The sequence below is a fragment of the Gobio gobio genome (assembly GCF_949357685.1).
Source record: "Gobio gobio genome assembly, chromosome: 2".
Lineage (NCBI taxonomy): Eukaryota > Metazoa > Chordata > Actinopteri > Cypriniformes > Gobionidae > Gobio > Gobio gobio.
This window is the reverse complement of record NC_137098.1, coordinates 18,593,898-18,615,718: the sequence shown is the minus strand read 5'-3', so window position 1 is coordinate 18,615,718 and position 21,821 is coordinate 18,593,898. Positions and strand designations below refer to the sequence as shown.

Here is a 21,821-nt window from a genome sequence, read left to right as displayed (position 1 = left end):
GGTGCTCTAGTAAAGTGCAGATGTAGGGTAAGCAACCATAGCATTGTACAGTGAGAAATGTATGATGATTTATTTACAAGTCATCACTTTTACCAATAATTAGAATTATTGTACTGTATTGTATATTGTAAACATACTACAAATGTTTGTCTATTAATCTATTAATCTGCCTTTACATTGCTTTAATGCTTATTTAATTCGATTTGTTTTTTGTTTGGAGCATAAAAAACAAATGGATATAAAAAAAAAAAAAAAAAAAAATCCTATGTTAAATGCTATATCCTCTGCTCAGTAGAGGACACCAGAATTATTTAATGAGTAAATTAAAATACAAGAATAGACAAAAACAATGTTTTTTTTTCATTCACCAATCAATTTTTATGCTTCAAGCTTTTTTTTTATTCCAAACTTTATATAAAGATGATTCTTAATGTTATGAAAGATAACAGAATAATTTGATATACCATCTTACTTTATGCAATATGTGTGTAAACATGGCCATAAATGCCATTCCTATACTATGCAATGTAGCTACACTGTATCTAATTTGCATATTAATGTATTTTGGGACAATATGTCATGTAAAAAGACGTGTAATAATATTTTTATAAAAATGTCTCATATTTCATAAGAATATCCAGACTTAGAACTGTATGTTGCCAGAGAAATTCGCTAAATAATGTCCTCTACAGAGGCATCTGTGTCAGGAGGATATTTCTGTCTCGTGCAGAGTGGCATTTATATTTAGATGTCACTTCCGAAACTTTGGCCATCGGCCCTCTTAGCAACATTACTGTAGCCTCGAAAGTGAGCCAAGATCGCTATACGATCACTAAAATGCTGTTGCTTTGTCAGTTCATCGCGATCTCACAAAGTTACGTTATAAAATGTCAACAATAAATCTCTTGCATCGCGTTTGATAATGAGAGGTTTCACGAGCCTGCATTAACTCAATTAAGCACTGTATAAAAACTCTTGCGTTTTGAGTGGTGAGATTCTGACTAACTTAAACACCCCTGATCGCATTCAAGAGATCAACTGTGATTGCCCACATTACTCACCGCTGCAAAAACACGCAGTAAATAGATGCATTTGACGCTCTCCAGAGCTTGGACACAAATGTGCAAATCTGCCAAATCTGTTTCGCCAATATTCTTACTGTATCAACTGAGGGTGCTTTTGCTTGCGTTTGAGGGTGCTTAGCATTGGGCCTGCATGTTGTCACACTTCCATTCTTTCGGGGTATATCAAGGAAAAAAAGTATACACTGTATTAATGAAACAAAACCACATAATTGTATTAGACGTGTGAAATTAATGTGGGAAAAAATAATACTCTGAACCCCAAGTGGATTTACACAAACTGAGAAAGTCAAAAAGTGTTAGGTTGTGCCCCACTCTCCCCTACAGATGAGCTATTGCTCTGCTCATTCAACCTTCACACTCTGCTCTTACTGATATAATGCAAAATCAAGATTGGAAACCAGGCCGCACATATAGGCGTGAAACCTCCAACACTATATTAGCCAGTGTTCCAGTTTCATTGTCCAATATTCATAACATTTTCTTTATGTATTAATCAATGAGGTAGCATAAACTTTTGACATTGTTCATTTCTACCTATGTGAATTAAAGATATATAAAACTTGATGGATAAAACTTAGTTGCAATGTAATTCACTGCTGTAAATGTTCATGACTTTCAAATATAAGTCAATGATCAATTGTAACTTCAGGCGAGTCAGTGTTTATTTTTCTGTTTGCCATGACGGCAGGAATAGTCGCCTTAACTAGGTCACTAACTAGTTAGCAGGAGGGCAGTCCACCCCGGACTGTCACTCCATCAAGGACTACCAAGGATCTCCGATAATATTTTGCCCGGACTCAACAGCACTCATTGATTACATCCACCTGCACCCCATTACCTTGTTAGCTCACACTATAATAGCCTGGTCATGTCTATTATTCATTGCAAAGTATTGTTTGTTGTATACTGCATTTCTGAGCGTTTTCCCTGGTTTCTTGTCTCTTTGTTCTGGATTTCTTGGCTGTTCCGTGGATTACCCATTTGCCTGTCTCTCCTGTCTTGTTTGCCTGATTGGACTGATTACCTGTTATTACCTTGCCTGTTTTTGACTACGTTTGTGGATTATTCTAAAATAAAGCTCAATAAACCGTTACAATCCAAACGAGTTCCTTAATTATGCACTTCAGGTAAGCGGCTCTGCATTCACTGTGGGAGTCGCAGAGGACGAATGTAGCAGTCCCGTCATGGCCGCCATTCCAGAGCCTCGTCCTGTCATGGCCGCCAATCCAGAGCCTCTTCCCGTCATGGCCGCCATTCCACAGTCTAGTCCAGTCCTGGTCTCCATCCAGACCCCAGTGACATTTCCTGTTTCGAGTTTGGTGGTCCCAGTTCCAGTGGTCCCGAGTCCGGTGGTCCCAGTTCCAGTGATCCCGAGTCTGGTGGTTCCGAGTCTGGTGCTTCCGAGTCTGGTGGTTCCGAGTCTGGAGGTCCCGAGTCCTGACATGGCCAGGAGGGCTGTGCTGGGGTTTTACGTGGTGGTGGTCATCTGTCCATCCTTCTCTGCTCTGGCTGTCTGCCCGGCCCGAGCCACCCTGGTTATCTGTTCAGCCTGTTCCGTCCTGGCTGCCTGCTCTGCCTGAGTCTCCAGGCCCTCTTCCGCTCCACGGGCCTGGCCCTCCATCCCGCCCCCTGGTTCCACCTCCGCTCCATCTCCCTCCTGGACAGTTTAGGAGCGTCTGGAAGCCGCTCCTTTGAGGGGGGGCTATGTCACAATCACCAGTGAGAGTGCCCCTGATTACCACCTGAGGGCACTCCACCCTGGACTGTCACTCCATCAAGGACTACATCTCCCATAATCCTTTGCCCGGACTCAACAGCACTCATTGATTACATCCACCTGCACCCCATTACCTTGTTTGCTCACACTATAATAGCCTGGTCATGACTATCATTCATTGCAAAGTCTTGTTTGTTATATACTGCTTTTCTGAGCATTTTCCCTGGTTTCTTGTCTCTTGGTTTTGGATTTCTTGCCTGTTCCGTGGATTACCCGTTTGCCTGTCTCTCCAGTCTAGTTTGCCTGATTGGACTGATTACCTGTTATAACCTCTTGCCTGTTTTTGACTATGTTTGTGGATTATTCTAGAATAAAGATGCGTTTGGATTCTCAGCCTTTGTGTCTCGGAGCAGTTCTGTTACAGTCACATCAGTTACCCGGACTGTATCTGTATTTAAGATGCAGTATTTATAAATGTATGCTTTTTTATTCAAAGTTGCAAAACAGAAAATTAGTTTTATCTACAAATTTCACTAACAGAAAAGCTCATAACACGCTTCTCTTTCATTATTTTGTTTTAAATATATTTGTGTTTTAAAGACCCCCTGTGGTGAAAATTAAGTTTTTAATATTTATATGTATATCTATGTGGTGTTTTTAATATGCTTTAAGACAAAGCATGTGCAAATTCACAAGTCAACACCATTGCTGAGTATTTTCTCCTTAAAACTGCAGTGAACCAAAGTCTCAAAAACGCGGTTTGAAATCACTAGTGTTTCTTACGTCACAAAATATGCTATAGTATATTGCCATACGTTTTGGGACGTCTGCCTTTACATGTACATGGACTTTAATGACATCCCATTCTTAATCCGTGGGGTTTAATATGGAGTTGGCCCACCCTTTGCAGCAATAACAGCTTCAACTCTTCTGGGAAGGCTTTCCACAAGGTTTAGGAGTGAGCACTGATGTTGGATGAGAAGGCCTGGCTCGCAGTCTCCGCTCTAATTCATCCCAAAGGTGTTCTATCGGGTTGAGGTCTGGACTCTCTGCAGGCCAAACTTGTCCATTGGATTGCCAGACAGAGAAGCGTGATTTGTCACACCAGAGAACACGTCTCCACTGCTCTAGAGTCCAGTGGTGGTGTGCTTTACACCACTGCATCTGATGCTTTGTATTGCACTTGGTGATGTAAGGCTTGGATGCAGCTGCTCAGCCATGGAAACCCATTCCATGACGCTCTCTACGCACTGTTCTTGAGCTAATCTGAAGGCCACAAGAAGTTTGTAGCTGTAGATATTGACTCTGCAGAAAGTTGGCATCTTCCACGCACTGTGCGCCTCAGCATGCACTGACCCCGCTCTGTGATTTTACATGGCCTGTTGTTCCCAATTGCTTCCACTTTGTTATAATACCACTAACAGTTGACCATAGAATATTTAGTAGTGAGGAAATTTCTCGATAGTGTTGATTTAGGTGGGTGATTTAGGTATAGTGTTATGATGAACTATGAATTTGCCTTTCTCCACTGATGTTCTGAGTTGTTCAAAGTGTTGACTGATACTGAAGGCAGAATAAGGCCTTGTCCACACGAACACGGGTATTTTCAAAACCGCAGCTTTTTCTACACGGTTTGGCTGTTTGTCCACATGCAAACGCAGTATCTGGATACTGAAACCGGACTTTTTTGAAAACTCCGGCCAGGGTGAAGTTTTTTTAGAAACTCCGGTTACAGCGTTGTCGTGTAGATGGTGAAACCGGAGATTTCGGCTTGTTAAGTCGAAATGTGTGCCGTTCTCTCCTTTGTTTGACGTCAGTTTTTGCACCGTTATCATTGTTTACATGAGTGGAGTCTATGCAATGGCGGACTAATAGCGCTTATCACATGTATACAGATACATGCATTGTATTGCAGAACAGAGGTGCCAGAATGCAATAATACAACATAGTAAGGCAAGTGTGTGAAGCTTCAGTCCACTTGGGCCCTGCCCCTGTGTACAATTACCTGTCACTGAGTCCAAAGTGAAATTGTAGAAGGGTTTCACTGAGCCCATGGCATCCCTCAGTGCATCGGTGCCGTGGATGGGACCCATGTCGAAATCAGGCAGCCAATCATAGCGCGGTTTTGCGTTTTCATGTGGACGGAGATTTTTTTTTAAACCGTGCTTATGTGGACGCGATTGTTTTTTAAAACGGAGGAAAAGAAACTCCAGTTATAAAAATACCTGTGTATGTGTAGACTAGGCCTAAGATGGGGAACAGGAACATGCTTTAACACATTAACACATTATTAGCTGTTTGATAATGTAAAAGGCTAATTATATTAAATACCGTTTTGTGTCCGACTTTGTAAAGAGCGATACCACTGAGCAGCGTTTACCTCAGTAAGTTGGCCGAGTGTATTTATGAGCTGGCCAATGAGTGGGGACGGGGCTAATTTGCATATTTATGAATCCGCGTATACTAAATGAAGCAAGGGTGTAGAGTTACATTAAAAAAAGAGGTACTCTAAAAAAGAAATTAATTACTAGTTCCTAATTACATCTTCAACAGTGTAATTACATTATTGTACTAGATACTCTTTCTAAAAAGTATTGCATTATTTGTTATTACTTTCTGAATACCAAATCAGCCTTGACTGTTTGAACAATACAAGGATAAACATGACATTTTTCTTTTAATTCTTTCAAAGAAATAATATAAAATTGCACACATTTATTCTTGAACTGTCCAAAGAATTTAAAGGGAGAATAGTCTATACAGTATTTAATGCAATTACATCAGAAGTAACTGTAATTAAATTACAGAAGATTAATTTTACTTAATTTTAAAAAACTTTACTTTTTCAAGGGAAAAATAATTAAATTACAATAATTAATGACTTAGTAATGCATTATTCACTGCTAGCGTTCATATGGTTAACCCAAATATACTGTTATGCATACGTGGAAGTGAAAACCTTATACAAATATTGAAAATGAGCAACTAATAATGCTCAACTACTGATTTGGCCTTTAAATGTTTTAAATTTTAAGCAAATCTCTAGCAAGGTTTTTCTATGAAATGGGTCCCTATTTAAATGGTCATATTTAAACCAAAAATTAATAAATGTGTTGCAGACAGTATATAAGCATGGGCAGATTGACAAATTACATTACAAAATGGAATAAAGATCGGTGATATAATATCTTTTAGTAAAGTTTTCAAATAGGAAGTTTACATTTCACTGAAAATGTTTTCGCTAAATTAATTTTGAATGATTTTATTCAAGCCATACAATTGCACCATGTATTCCTGGCATATTTTAGCTGCCAAGCTAAAAAAAACACGTTCATGTAAATGTTATGCAAATAGTATTAATTTAGAAATTTGCATAATTCTGAGTACTGAATCAGTGCTTTCTATACCAGGTGAATGATTTATCTATTATGATCCACAGAACTACATCTAACGTGAAGATCTGATCTCATTCATTTTGTTCCCTTTTGAATGTGAACTCGCATTGCGTCCTAGGGCGCTTTGGGGAACGCCTGCAGCATGACTGGTGTCTGCAGCACGTGTCTAAACACAACAATAATTTGACCATTGAAAGTATAAAAGGGTGCCTGTAACATCAACAATTCCTTTTGTCTTCAGGATACGTTTGTTTATGTACGCCTGAAGATGATCACACAGCCAAGCGTTTCAGGAAGTATGTGCCTCTGAATCAAAGACAACACACTCAGTCGCGAGACAGGTAAGAAGCTTTGTTTGGTCCTCCAGTCCCTGGGATGAGCTCTTTCGATCTCAAGAACCTGACAGTAAGTGGGTTTTTTCCCTAGTTTGAAAACCCTTCTTTGTTGTAAGGTAAAGACATTTGTTTCTGAGTGGTTGTAGCTAGCACTCAGCTGGCTCTCCTTGATGGCAATCTTCATGGTTGTTACCGATTCCCTATGAAAGAGCTTGGTTTGTTGCTGGAGTCTCAGTTGAACATTTATAATGCTGCAACTATCACTTTTGCCAAGTCCACTTATACTTTATTGTGATCTGCCAATCAAGAAAGGCTTGGAGTTCTTCTGGTCTCTGCACTCCAACAGCAACTGGTCTGTTCACCTTGGACAAACCCCTCCTGTTGTACGGCACCTCTGAGATTGCTGGAGTCTACAGACTAAATCATATTACAGATGGTTGTAGCTAGCCCATTGGTCATTTAGGATCAGCATGGAGTATAACCTTCTTTGTTATGGGCAAGGTCCTCCATTCGTTCTGACTTCAGCATCATTCCGCTATAGACAGTGACATTGAGTAGTATGTCTCTCAGTGAGCCTCCTTGGTGGAACTGTCTTTAAGGTGGAGTGTTGTTAGGCCTCCTCTTGCTCTAGAGAGTCATTCTGCTGAGGCCTCCACTCCCCAGAGCTCCGTTTGGATAGCAGTATCGAGTTGTCTGGCTCTTTTGTGAGCCTCCTTGGTAAGTAGTCCTTAGTGTAGAGCGTAGTTAGGCTTCCTTTCGCTAAAGAGGGTTGTTACGCTGAGCTCCGGGGTTTCTGGCCCTAGGGTGCAGAGTCATGACAGCCGCTGGTGCTTACCGTATAGGGCAGGGAATTGTGACTCCGGACCTAGCTCCGTGGAGTTATTGACTTTATGTCAGCTGTTACGGTATTCATTCCTTCAGCATGGCAGAGTGGGTATTTATTCCCCAAAGCGTCTTAGGATGCATTCGAAAGGGAATGTCTTGGGTTATGAATGTAACCATGGTTCCCTGAGAAGGGGAACGAGACACTATGTCTCTTTGCCCTGCTTCTGGTATGCCTGCCCATGTCTCCTTCAGACAAAAGAAGTTGTTGACGTGTTCTACAGCTGTCCTTTTTACTCTGGCCACACTGGTAGTGACGTCATCTTTTTAATTCTCACAGGCAGAGACATGAAACATACACAACACATAACAAAATATTAAGTGGGATATATATATTATTATATCCAACTTTATTCGCATACATACAGTATACTCACATAGGGTATATATACTATATTGCAAAACTCAACTGACTGTTTATATCATTGCAAATTGTAAACTATATTAATGCACAGCTCTTATCTACTAAATGCAACTATAAGGCATTAAGATACTATAAACTAACATTATGGTTTAATGTAAAACTGCCTTGGAACAATCTGTATAATGAAAAGCGCTAAATAAATGAATAAATAAATAAATGTGTAACTCTTTTTTTTTTTGCGTCTCTGCCAGTGTGAGAAATATGCGTAACCCAGGTAAGGTATCTTAAAGTGGGAAACAGTAATCTGACTAATTCAATAAAAAATTCTAAACTTTTTTGCTAATAAAAATTGGATTACAGCAACTACACAAAAGCAGGAGAAACTGTAAACAGTGCTAGGCTGAAAAAAAAAACAGCTAAAATAAAACATGTTATATAATGAATCGGCTGGGTTTTTGTTTTTGTGTCTAGAAAAAATGCATATAATAACAGTTAAGGTCGTTGTGAGCTATTAAACGTTAAAGTCATTATTCATACACATGTCAATGAGAAACACAAAAGGTGTTAATTTTGCTATGGTGTTATGGAGATATTAAGGTTATGGTTTACATGAAATGGAGCTCTAGCAAGCAAAAACACATGGAAACTTTAAAGAAACAAACAGTATCCAGTATCCATCTCTGAATACTGAGAGAAAATTGAATAAACAGCACTACAGACAACAGGGACAAGCAGGGACACGTGTTTGTGTGTGTGTTTTTGGGGTGACGTGAGTGGTCAGCTGTGACTTTGATGACAATGAGATTTAGAGAATAACTCACCAGAGTCAGCAAATTCTGAGGAAACAGCAGAGAGAGAAAAACAGAAAGAGAGAGAGAGAGACAGAGAAAGAGATGAAAAAGAATATAAGCAGGAAAAACAGTATTTAGTGCAAAGCCATGAGTGAATAAAAAGATGAGATGTACTACTATAAAAATCCTCATTAAAAATGTAAAATTTATTGACATTTTTAAAATATAATGTTTCATTTAAGAGCTGAAAGCTTTTAAAGACCCCATTAAGTCAAAATTTGAGTTCTGTGGCTTTTAGGTCGTCTTTTAGATTTGAACTCATCAACATGAAAGTGTACTCAAAAACTTAATAAACACTTATTGAATAAGCATTAAGCTAACCAGAAAACTGATGACTCATCCTGCACTCACTCATTTGGTCCAATCAAAATGCTTTCTAAAATGAGAATGCTCCTCCCCTAGTGCCACCAACTTATAGAGCGGAACAGTTCCGGTTCTGGAAGTAAAAACTGAAAGTAAACTGGAAGTAAAAACTAAATTCTCCAAAACGAAAAGTTTTTTTAATGATAACATTCAAAACCATTTAAAGACCAACCTACTGTGAGCTATGAGGTTGTTAATCAATGGTATATGCTTTTGTTCAAGCCAACAGTTCACTTTATTCAACTTATTTTTTAAGGGACCCTATTATGCGCTTTTGAATATTACCTTTAATGCAGTGTGTAATATACAGTAGATCAAAGTGCATGACAAATTAAGTTATTGCCTCCTAAAAGAAAGAATCGATTCTGTTTTGAATGTAGGTCTGCAAAGTTTTAAAGATCAAAGTGCATGACAAATAAAGTTATTGCCTCCTACAAAGAAAGAATCGATTCTGAACTACCGAAAACGAGTTGTCAGCAATTCAGTCTTACTTCATGTTACATACCTATGTAAGTGTGTAACCAATTTGCCAGTCTATGGTCAAAATAATGAAAGACAGTGGGGTCCAATACCATGGGATTCCATTAACCGTGACACTGAGACATTTTTCATGTTTTTTGCTTTCCAGGGAACAAAGAAATGCATGTGTGTGTAAATGATGACAGAATTTTAATTTTTGGGAGAACAAACCCTTTATAGCAGGTTTTACTTCAGGACACAGAATTTACTTTGAATATTTTAGAATGACAAAAGCTGACAATTCTGTGAATGCATTAACAACAGCAGAAGTGTGATATATCAGCCTAACCCATGTGTGAACACATGCGAACAAAGTGTTAGGTACATTCTGGTTAGGCGATACTGGTGTCATTTTTGTGGGAGTATTTTTCTCTGTTAACAATTATTTTTTGGCATACCTGCATACCTTACTGGGTTGACCGGCTTCACAATGTTATGACATCCATTGTATAGAATTGGAAATTAAATTATCACACCAAACATACTGTAAATTTCATAACTTTTAACTTACAAAAGTAAAAGAGCATTTATTGAAACCAAGATGCAAAAACAACTTGCTTAATACTGTCGCAACCTTGTGACATCACAAGGTTATGATAGTTAACTATAACTAAAACCATAAAAAAACTGATTAACTGAAATAAAATGTATTATATTTTATCTCAGTTAGTTGCCAAATCAACTAACTTTTAGTTTAAATTGATAAAGTAAAACAACTAAATCTAAAAATCAATGGATATTATAAAGAAAAAAGACTAACAAAAAATTACACAAACTTTAACTGAAATTGAAATTGTAACAATTTTAACTGAACTAATTGTAAATGTTACAAAAAAAACGATAATAGTATCTAAATGATACTAACCGCCTCCACAGCAACAAATCCACTCTTAGAGTGTATTCACTTTTACTGTTGCTCTATGAAATTTTGCTTTTGAAATCCAGTAATGTCTGTCATTAGATATTTACGTGATTAGGAATTTTGTGTGAGCGTGAAAAAGTTCCACATATTGCTTGTGTTCAAGTTGCTCGTGTTCAACAGAAAGTTGCTTGGTTTGAAAGTGACAAATATCGCTACACTATTGACAATGGACAACATTTTTCTAATGTGACTGCAAAATTCATATCATAACAAAAATAAACACCGGTATTCAGTACAAACTGGTTTACCGCCCAGCACAACGTCATGTCATTCCAAACCCGTAAGACCTTTGTTCATCTTCAGAACACAAATGAAGATATTTTGGATGAAATCCGCGAGCTCTCTGACCTCTCCATAGACAGCAATTTAATTAACACTTTCAAGGCCCAGAAATGTAAAATAAGTAAAATAGTCCATGTGACTCCAGTGGTTCAACCTTAATTTTATGAAGCGACGAGAATACTTTTTGTTTGCAAAATAAACTAAATAATTAGCCTGGATGCCAGCTGAACTTAGCCCCGCCCACAACATTTTTACTCGGGCAGTTCGGTCTGGACTTGATCCGTAGAGAAGTAATTATGCCCGAACAGAAACTGTTCGGACCAATGAAATTGTCAGGGCGGGCTTTAGACGATGATGGACAGATGATAAACAGTAACGTAATCATCCACGTCATCAAAAGCCGCTTGGGTTGAGTTTGTTCTAATCCTAAACAGAGAACTTGTTCGTATATGCATTCACCTTTACTATTTCTCTCAGAAATGATGATCGTGTTGGTAAGTACTCTGTGTATCCTTAAAATCTTTTTTTACAACACCGGCAAAGATCATTTACACTCATCTTTTTCTTCTAACGTTAGGCTACTTATTCCAGCGTGCGTGCAGGTACAGGGTTGCCAAGTTTTTACAACAAAACCCGCCCAATTGATAACGTTCCTCAAAACCAGCCAAAAACAAGCCCAATAGCTTTCCAGGGGGGGTTCTCCGGGAAAAAAGCATTTGGGGGGTAAAATATGTGTTATTTTGGCAGGGCTGGCAGCTAAAAGTCGCATTCCTGGGTCTGTATATCTCATAATTGGGGTCGCTTCAACCCGCGGACATGGCAACACAGTGCAGTTGAGTTCTGTTGACATTTGACAACTAACGTTATGCGTTGCTCCGTTGCTCTGATTGGTTGTAGGTCTATCCAATTGAGGTCTTTCCTGGTTAGGTTGAAACACACCCCATAATCACAGCCCAACGGAGCAGTATCAGACTCGTATTCTGACTAGAATTGAGTATGACGACGTCAGGCTACTAAATAATGACTTTATTCAACAATTTCATTCTAGCCTGTGTCAGTCTCCTACACAATTTACGCAACAGTGCAGTGCTTTCAAGTTCTATGCTGTTCACGTGAGCACTACGACACCTGTGTGATGATGTGATGATGACGTGGGAGCTGCACTGTTTTTGCGCACAAAAAGTATTCTTGTTGCTTTATAAAATTAAAGTTGATCCACTGGAGTCACATGGACTATTTTACTGATGTTTTTACAACCTTGCTGGGCCTTGAAAGTGTTCATTAAATTGCTGTCTATGGAGGGGTCAGAAAGCTCTCGGATTTCATGAAAAATATCTTCATTTATGTTCTGAAGATGAACGAATGTCTTACGGGTTTGGAACGACATGAGGGTGAGTAATTAATGACAGAATTTTCATTTTTGGGTGAAATAACCCTTTAATTATCATGAAAATATCTTGATGCCAAATATAGGCATACTTTTTTCATTTATTTAATTTGTAACTAATTTAATGTAATTTATTTTTCTTATTTATTTATTTATTTAGTTAGTTAGTTAGTTAGAGAATCACTTGTTGAAATAATTAATTAATTCTGCAATTCAGAGCATAATCCTGCTCTTAATTAATGTAGATGGAGTGTGTGTGAGTGTTTTACCTTCACTGAGAGGGTCAAGTGTGTGGATCATCAGCTGAAAGATGCTGTTCCTCATTAGGCTGTTGTGTAAAGAGGCGGAGCTTCCTCCTCTCTGCAGCCGTGGTTTGGCCTGTGATAGGAAGAGAAACATCAGTGACATCACTGTATAGAATAATATGATAAACTTTTTTATATAGCGCCTTTAAAACAGCTTCTCAAAGCATAGAAAATTGTACAAAAAAGTTAAAAGCAATACAAAAAAAACGAAAAAAATATATATTTTTAGATTAAATTTAAAATGCACAAATTCCATGCACCTTTAAAGGGTTAGTTCACCCAAAAATGAAAATTCTGTTATTAATTACTCACCCTCATGTCGTTCAAAAACTGTAAGACCTTCGTTCATCTTTGGAACACAAATTAAGAAAATCCGAGAGGTTTCTGAACCACACATAGGCATCATTGCAACTTTCAAGGCCCAGAAAGATAGTAAAGACGCTGTTAAAATAATCCATGTGAATACAGTGGTTCAACATTAATTCAACAATTTGTTCTAGTAATTCGACTTAATTCAACAATTTGATATAGTCTGTGTCAATCTCCAACTCTATTTACATAATAAACACAGTGTAGTGCTTCTGGGTTCTACGGCGCCTCATCATTGGCCAGCTCCTGTGTCAGCATCACAACCATGCATCGTGGTGCTCAAGTGAACAGTGTCGGCCAATGGTGAGCTGGTGTTCAATGGGACTATTTTAACAATGTCTTTACTACCATTCTGGATCTTGAAAGTTGCAATGATGTTGCTGCCTATGTGTGGTTCAGAAACCTCTCGGATTTCATCAAAAATATCTTAATTTGTGTTCTAAAGATGAATTAAGGTCTTATGGGTTTGGAACGATATGAAGGTGAGTAATTAATGACAGAATTTTCCTTTTTGGGTGAACTAACCCTTTAATATGAGAAGGAAGTGCATTCCAGAGTCTAGAAGCAGAGGATGAGAAAGCCCTGTCCCCTACAGTTTGCAAGCAAACTGTCTATGGGACAGCCAAAAGTCCAACTTGGGAGGTGACGCTTGGGAGTATATAAAGTTAAAAACACATACAGATACTAAGGAGCCTTGACCACACAATGCATATGATATGAGAGCATAAGGATGCTAATTTCTCCTGACTTCAGTCAGGATCCTAGCAGCAGTTGACTGCACTGACACTATAGGACAGGGTTCCTCAAACACAGGAGGGTTGGAGCTAAACTCTGCAGGACAGTGGCCGTCCATGATCGACTTTGAGGAACCCTGCTATAGGATGATAACTGAATTGAGCTGAATGATGACATCAATGTTTTCTGCAGAACTGCGTTATAGATTAAATTAATTCATTTAATAATTGATTATCTTGACAAAAGAACTGAATCAACACTGACCTGACTTCAGCTGGACAATGACACTATTTTCCTTTAGAGCTGCTGAAGGAGAGCTCTGTTTGTATCATTAAATCATTTTCCTGTTATCACTGTAAAGCTGCTTTGAAACAACCAGTGTTGTATCACAATAAAGGCTTCAGAGTGACAGCATGGTCGCCATAGAGACAGTATATCCATGGCTCATCTTATGGAAGCAGCATATTTGACCAAATATGAGGCTGGACGTCCTGACCTTTCAGAGGTCAAAGATGGGTGCGGTCAGGGTGATTGGGGGGCAAGGGTTAAAGGCAGGTCTTCAGAGCAGCTGATGCTATAGCAACATGTCAGTGCAATCAGAAGAGTCAGCTGCTGATTAACACAAGCATACAGGTGTCAGGAGTGTGTGTGTGTGTTGTGCTGAGACAAACACTCAGTAAATTGCTCTGATGATCAGGGAACAGTGTTGGCAAATGTCAAATCTATCTATCCATCCATCCATCCATCCATCCATCCATCCATCCATCCATCCATACTCTTAAAAATAAAGGTGCCAGGAAGAACCAAAAAGGGGTTTTCACGGCGATGCCATAAAAGAACCCTTTTTGGTTCCCTGAAGAACCGTTTTGTGAAAGGTTCTTTAAAGAACCATTTTTTTCTAACCATTTTATAGTCTAAAGCAGGGGTTCCCAAACTTTTCCATCCCACGACCCACCTAGACAAGTACAGGTGCATCTCAATAAAAGTTCATTTATTTCAGTAATTCAACTTAAAAGGTGAAACTAATGTATTATATAGACAGACTCATTACTTTCTATTAATGTGCTTTGATACAGCACTTTTGCAATTCCCTTTTGAGGCTTTCCCTCCTTGTGGTGGGTGTCAATGATGGTTTTCTGCACAACTGTCAGGTCAGCAGTCTTCCCCATGATTGTGAATTCTACTGAACCAGACGGAGAGACAATTTAAAGGCTCAGGAACCCTTTGCAGGTGTTTTGGATTAATTCGCGTATTAGAATGTGACACTTTGAGCCTACGATACTGAGCCTTTTCACAATATTTTCTGAGATTTTGATAAAGGCTTGAAATATCTCACTTTGCATGTAATGAGTCTATATAATATATTAGTTTCACCTTTTAAGTTGCATTACTGCAATAAAATAACTTTTCCACGACATTCTAATTTATTGAGATATGGACACCTGTATATCTATCGCAAGACCCACCAAAATAATTTTAAAGCAATGCGGGGTGGGGGTGGGAGGCGTCAATTCTCTTTAGAGCAGTTTTTATTTCCCTTGTCATAGTATGAATGACATACAAGTTTAATTGCAATACAAAGTAAGGGTACATTATTAAAATGTTCATAACAATTAAAATATTCGCCTAATGGCTATGTTGAAATAATGTGAAGAGTAACCGAGCGGTTTCTGCTGCCTCGCCTGATTTACACAGACATGGCAGAACAAATTTAAAACAAATGAAAAAGCAGCCTACTGTAAGCTTAATCTTAACCAAAATGTTGATATGACAAAAAAAAAAAAAAAAAGAATATTAAATGACAATACTAATATGGTTTAATTTCTTCATTTACTATATGAATGTGATTTTTTTTTTAAACATTAATGAGACATTCAACATTACAGTATAACTGAAAGCTATATCAATTTCAACATTTATTAGGCTTTTAAAAAGTAACTTTTAATTTAAGTAAATTTAAAACAATCCTCACATAAACCCATTATAATAAATGTCATATTTACCTGTGGTCTGTTAACAGGATGGAAATATACAGAAATTGAATAACGAACGCAGATCTGACGCGCTGTCACACGCATCTAATTTTCTCTCAATTCTTTAAGTTCAGTTAAGACGTTATTTAACTAATTTTAGACTGTTCTAATGAGGATACTCGACAAAACAGGCACTTTGGCATAATTCTGTGTGTCAAGGCTGCAACATACTCCGCAAGAACAGAGAAAAAAGTTCTCGCTCCCAGGGCTGCGAGAACAAAATTATAAAATTTTGTTCTCGGAGCCCTGGTTTGGGAGTTCTCGCAGCTTGTTCTCGACACATCGTCTGAGCAGAACTTTTTTCTTGTGGGTGTCCGAGAACTATTGTGTGATTGGTCAGAATTTTAAAGTGAGCGGGGGTAATGCAGAGAAACGGAGATGTTCGGCACCTGCTTTTCTTGTGAAGTATGGAATGTCCTGGCCAGAACAAACTTTGTTCTTGTTCTTGCCACCTCGAGAAAACGAACAAATTTCTTTGTTCTTGCAGAGTATGTTCCAAGCTTTATTGTTTGTTCAAGAGCAAAAGAGAACTTGATTCTGATGCGCTGTGTGTGTCTCACAGACAGGAATCCTGCACATTCACAAACAGCACGTATAAGCACGCTCATATATAAAAAGTGAGTAAACATAGTAAGTGACCCGCCAAATTGGCTAGTGATATGACAGCGTCACAATTGAGTTTTACCATTTGGCGGTTGGTGGTGTTAATTTCAAACCCTATTAATAATGAAGTTGCTCTGAGACGCTGAAAACGTCTCGGTTATGTATGTAACCCTCGTTCCCTGAGGGAGTGAACGGAGACGTACATCGGAACTGACCGACGAATTGGGATCTATTTCCAGAGACCAATCTACTTTGAGTGTATTAGAAACGAGCCAATGGACATTGGCATGCGGTTCGCCGAAGAGGCCGGCCTGGCAGACAGGGGCGTTGAGGAACCGCACTTTGTCGGTCTCACGCATATCTGCCAGGGTCAGCCACAGGTCCATCGCAGTACGCAGTTCCTGCATAACCCCTGGGTCGGAATTACCCTCGTGCAATTCCTTGAGCGCTTTGGCCTAGTTGACCTGCAGGAGCGCCATGGCATCCAAAGATGACGCGGCCTCTCCACAGGCTGTGTAGGCTCTGCCCGTTAGACCGGACGACAACCTACACGCCGGGAGGGGAGACGCGGATGACCCCGCCAGTTGGTAGCGGTCTTTGGACACAGTTGCATCGCTACCGCCCGCTCCACTGGGGGGGCCTCCACATAACCCTTGCCCGTGCCACCATCGAGGGTTGTGAGGATGGAGGAGTCAGTCGATCGGTCACGAGCGCTGTAGGGCGCTGACCACGACTTTGTGAGCTCCTGATGCACCTCCAGAAAGAATGGCACTGGGGCGGGGTGCTGAGAACTAGCACGGGCCGTCCCGAGATACCAATCATCCAGCCGCGAGGGTTCAGGATACGGTGGAGGGTTCCACTCGAGCCCGACACTCGCGGTGGCCCGGGAAAGCATAGCTGTGAGCTCTGGATCAGACTCGGGCACCGTTACCACACCCGAAGGGTGCAACGGAGCCGAATCCTCATCTCCAGAGTCTATTAGCTCATCCTCCGATGCAGCAATCGAAATCATGTCCTCAGTCGGAGCCCCAAAAGTAACGGCTGGCCCCCCATGGGAAGGACCAGGACGCTCTTCCGGAAGCTCTACCGGCGCAGCGGAGAGGGGAGGGGCCCAAGGAGCCTGTTGACCCGGCGGGAGTGCCCTCACAGTGACCCTCAGGTCTCCACCAAAGGCATCAGCCAAAGTAGCAGCCCTCTGCTTTGCAGCGGGAGGACCACTAGATCGGGGGATGCGCAATGGGACTCCAGCCCGTTTGAGGTATTGGAGCCTAGACCGTAATACTGCGATGGTTAAGTTTGCGCAGTGCGGACATGACTCATCCACGAAAGCCGCCTTAGCGTGCTGAACACCCAAACACGTGAGACAGCGATCATGTCCGTCAACTGGGGATAGATTACGACGGCACCCAGAAACACGCGGTTTGAATGACATCTTGAAAAAGAGGCAGGGTCAAACCGTGTAGCTCTTTTAGAAAGGAGAAACTGCTCTTTTAGCACTGAAGCGCACAGGGAAGGTGGCCGCGGCTCACAGCGGTTCGTAAGTGCAAGCCCGCTGTGAGCACTCAATGGAACGCCCAGCGAGCTGTGAAAAAGTCTCAGGTTACGATTGTAACCCCTGTTCCCCGAGAAGGGAACAAGACACTGCGTCGTCGAGTGACGGCACTCTGGGACGCCCCCGGCGTAGCGCGTCTGAAGCATGAATGAAATCAAGCCAATCTGATTGGTGCTGCGTCATGACGTAGTAGATGACGGCATACCCGGAAGATACAAAGGGACGCTGATACACACACACAATAGCTTATTTGCGATGAAGCGAGTGCTCTGCCCGTGATAGGTGTGGCGATGAGACGCAGTGTCTCGTTCCCTTCTCGGGGAACAAGGGTTACAGTCGTAACCCGAGACGTTCCCCTTCGAGGGAACTCGCACTGCGTCGTCGAGTGACGACACTCTGGGAACGAACTACCCACTATGCCACACCGAAATCACACCTGTCCTAGTGTGAAGCTGGGAGACCAGGCACACTTAGGACGCGAGCACTCTGGCACCAGGCGTCGCCGGGAGATGCAGACTGTAAAATCTTATGAAGGTGTGCGGGGTGGCCGACCCGGCCACCTCGCAAACCTCTTGAAGCGAGACGCCAGAAAGGAGGGCTACCGAGGAGGCCATGCCCCTGGTGGAATGAGCCCTCACGGCCATAGGTGAAGGCAAGTTGCGCACCTTATAAGCCGCGGCTATAGCCTGGACAATCCAAATACTGATTGTCTGTGTAGATGCAGGCAGCCCTTTCTTAGGTGAGCCAAAGCACACCAACAACTGGTCTGACTTTCTCCACTGGGAAGACCTCTCAAAGTAAATTCTTAAGGCTCTGACGGGGCAGAGCAGGTGAAGTCTTCTCTCTTCCGCCGTCAGGTGGGGAGTAGGATGAAAGGCATGAAGAACCAAAGACCGTGCCACATGAGATGGCACTTTGGGTACATATCCCGGTCTAGGGTGTAAGATGGCCTTAACTCCGCCGGGGGCAAACTCCAGGCAGGTTGGTGTAACAGCCAAGGCCTGGAGATCCCCCACTCTCTTGAGAGAGGTAATAGCAAGGAGAAAGGCCACCTTAAGGGTCAGGTTCTTCGCCTCAGCCGACTCCAGTGCTCGAAGGGGGCCTCGGCCAACCCCTCGAGTACCACCGCCAGGTCCCAGGTTGGGACTCTGGAGCGAACCGCTCTCTACACCAAGTGGAGAACACATTCCACTTGAGGCTGTACAGTCTCCTTGTGGAAGGAGCCCTGGAGCTGAGTAGGGTCTCAACCACATCTGCCGACAGGCCAGCCTCTAGGTACCGTGCCCCCTCAGGGGCCAGACCCAGAGGTTCCATAGCTCCGGCCGGGGCTGAAATATTGTGCCCCCTGCCTGCGAGAGCAGATCCCTCCTCAGAGGGACCTGCCATGTAGGGCCGTCTAGCAGTGCTTGATGTCCGAGAACCATACTCGGGCCGGCCAGCGGGGTGCCACAAGAAGTAGGCTGATCCCCTCCCGGCGGACCCGCTCCAAAACTCCCAGGAGCAGAGCGATCCTTGGCCACGTCTGCATCATGGCATCCAGCCCTAACGGAGCTGGATGCCTGAGAGAAAACCACAGTGGACAGTGGGACGTCTCGCGAGACGCAAATAGGTCCACTTCTACTGGGCCGAATCTTTCGCACATGGCCTCCACCACCTCTGGGTGGAGTCGCCACTCCCCGGGCCTCAGCCCCTGCCTCGACAGGACGTCTGCTCCCTGGTTTTGGTCCCCGGGGACGTACATCGTTCTGAGACGACAGTTTCCCCTGGGACCACAGGAGGATCTGGTGTGCCAGTCTGCATAGAGGGCGTGACCTCAGACCCCCCGGATGATTCAGATACGCGACAACTGAAGTGTTGTCTGAGCGTATCAGGATATGGTGGCCGCGGAGGTCCGGGAAAAAGCTCCTCAGAGCTTTGTAGACCGCCAGCATTTCCAGGCAGTTGATGTGCCAGGAAGAATGCTGGGTCTCCCACAGACCTCTCGCAAAGCGGCCGTCCATGACCGCGCCCCAGCCAGTGAGGGAGGCATCTGTTGAAATGGTTTTCTGGCAACACGATGCTCCCAACACTGGTCCCTGGGACAGGAACCAAGGTTTCCTCCATATGACGAGGGAACAAAGGCATTTGCGTGTTACCCTGATCATACGGAACGGATTTCCCCTCAGGGAAAACCCCTTGGCTCTCAGCCACCACTGTAGGGGTCTCATGTGCAGCAGGCCAAAAGGTATGACGTTGGACGCTGCTGCCATGAGCCCCAGCAGTCTCTGAAACTGCTTCACAGTGAGGCTGCGGCCTAGCTTCACTCTGGAGACCATCGCCAGTATGGACTCCACGCACGCGGGAGACATTTGTGCCCGCATCGTCGTGGAGTCCCATACGACCCCCAGGAACGTAGTCCTCTGGGAGGGCGTCAACACGCTCTTCTTCGTGTTGAGTCTCAGCGCTCCGCCCCGGGGGGGACAGCTCTCAGCGGTCCGGCCGCAGCTAGGACCGCTTGGCGGAAGCCTTCTTTGCCTGAAGGACGGTCCTCAGATCGACCTTCGGCTCGGAAGGCTTACCGCGAGAGCACTGCCTCCTTTACCAGGCTCCCTTGGGAGGGGCGCGGGAGGCAACACTCTCCTTTTGCACCTGCCGGTGCGAGGAGCTAGCAGATGGCCGAGGCTGCCCCTTTAAGGCAGCCTTCCCCGAGGAGCTGGACCGACGAGGGAGGTATTGCTGGAAGCCGCCAACTGCTTTTTCACCTCCTGAAACCTCTCGACGACGGTGTTTACCGCGCCGCCGAAGAGGCCAGAAGGTGAAATCGGGGAATCCATGAGAAAGTGTTTCTCTCTCTCCTTCATCCCCGACAGATTTAACCAAAGATGTCTCTCCACACACACCAAACCAGCCATAGAGCAGCCGATGGCATGGGCTCAACTCATTGTGCAAGTCCGGGAAAAACGGTAGGCCCCGGCATGGAGGTTGAGACCTGCGCCTGAAGAACCGTTCATCCAGTTTACTGGGCGGCTGGATTTCAGGCTCTTCTTGTGGCCAGTCAATTCTTAATTTGGCCACAGCGTGGGTCAAAACCTCCACTAGCTCCTCTTGAGTGGGTGAGTGAAACGATGGCTCAGGCTCCACATCACCCGCCTAGATGCTCAACACGTCTGACTCCTCTGAGCCAGACAGCTGAAGCATCGAGTCCTCCGCCCCGCGGGAAGAAGCCGCATCGCAAGCTTCCACACGGGGTGGGAGAACATCTGAATCCTCAGTCGAGGACAGGGAAAGTGCCGCAGCAGTCCCACATCCCGTTGAGAGATCTATTTGCGAGCCCCATGTTCTACGACCCCGCACTGCCTCGACAGCGGCGGGCCCATGGGGCTCGCGAGCTTGGCCGGCCTCATCAAAAACGGACGACGCAGTGCGAGTTCCCTCAAAGGGGAACAGCTGTTGTTTCTCGTTGGCGGCAATTCACTGTAACACGCCGTGACACCTGCACTGAAGAAGCAGTTCTGGAGTTCCTTCCTCGAGCAGACTCGTAAATAAACACTCTTCGTAGAAAACCCAGAGAGGCTGATAACAGCAGTGTTCGGCTCCGAAGTTGAAAGCGATATGCGGTACTTCCACTTCCATATTTATACCCGCGGGGCGGTGGATGTGCGTGGAATGCGTGAACCGCATGCCATTATCCATTGGCTCGTTTCTAATACACTCGAAGTAGATTGGTCTTTTAAAATAGATCCCAATTCGTTGGTCAGTTCTGACGTACGTCGAACGTGACCGACTGAAAGGGAACTGTTATCACAAGAAGTCACACACGTGCGCTTCATGAAACACAATGCTGATATATTTATACATTAAATTGCAGCCTTTGCAATTTGAAAATCGCACTGACTAAGCAATATGGCAATTTATATTGGCATATTGTGCAACCCCAGACTAAACTTTGTTTGTTGTGTGTGTGTCATTCACTGAAACCTAAATTTAACTGCAGCCAAGTGACTGTGCTACCCACCTCTTCCCACTCTGAGACCCACAGTCTGAAAACCCCTGTTCTAAAGAACCTTTCTGCACTACAAAGAACCTTTTGTGCAATGGAAAGGTTCTTTGGATATTAAAGGTTCTTCATGGAACCATACACTC

At 42.9% G+C, this 21,821-nt stretch overlaps 1 protein-coding gene across 1 annotated transcript in view; it reads right to left on the bottom strand.

Moving 5' to 3' along the window:
- Positions 1–21,821, bottom strand: part of LOC307118062 (solute carrier family 24 member 2) — a gene marked incomplete at both ends in the record, with an annotated part of 115,650 nt that overhangs the window by 33,279 nt on the left and 60,550 nt on the right. Inside the window, 2 exons of the mRNA XM_079803416.1 lie at positions 8,600–8,614; positions 12,372–12,480. Coding sequence (XP_079659542.1) covers positions 8,600–8,614; positions 12,372–12,480 — 124 coding nt within the window. The remainder of the gene's footprint in view (positions 1–8,599; positions 8,615–12,371; positions 12,481–21,821) is intronic.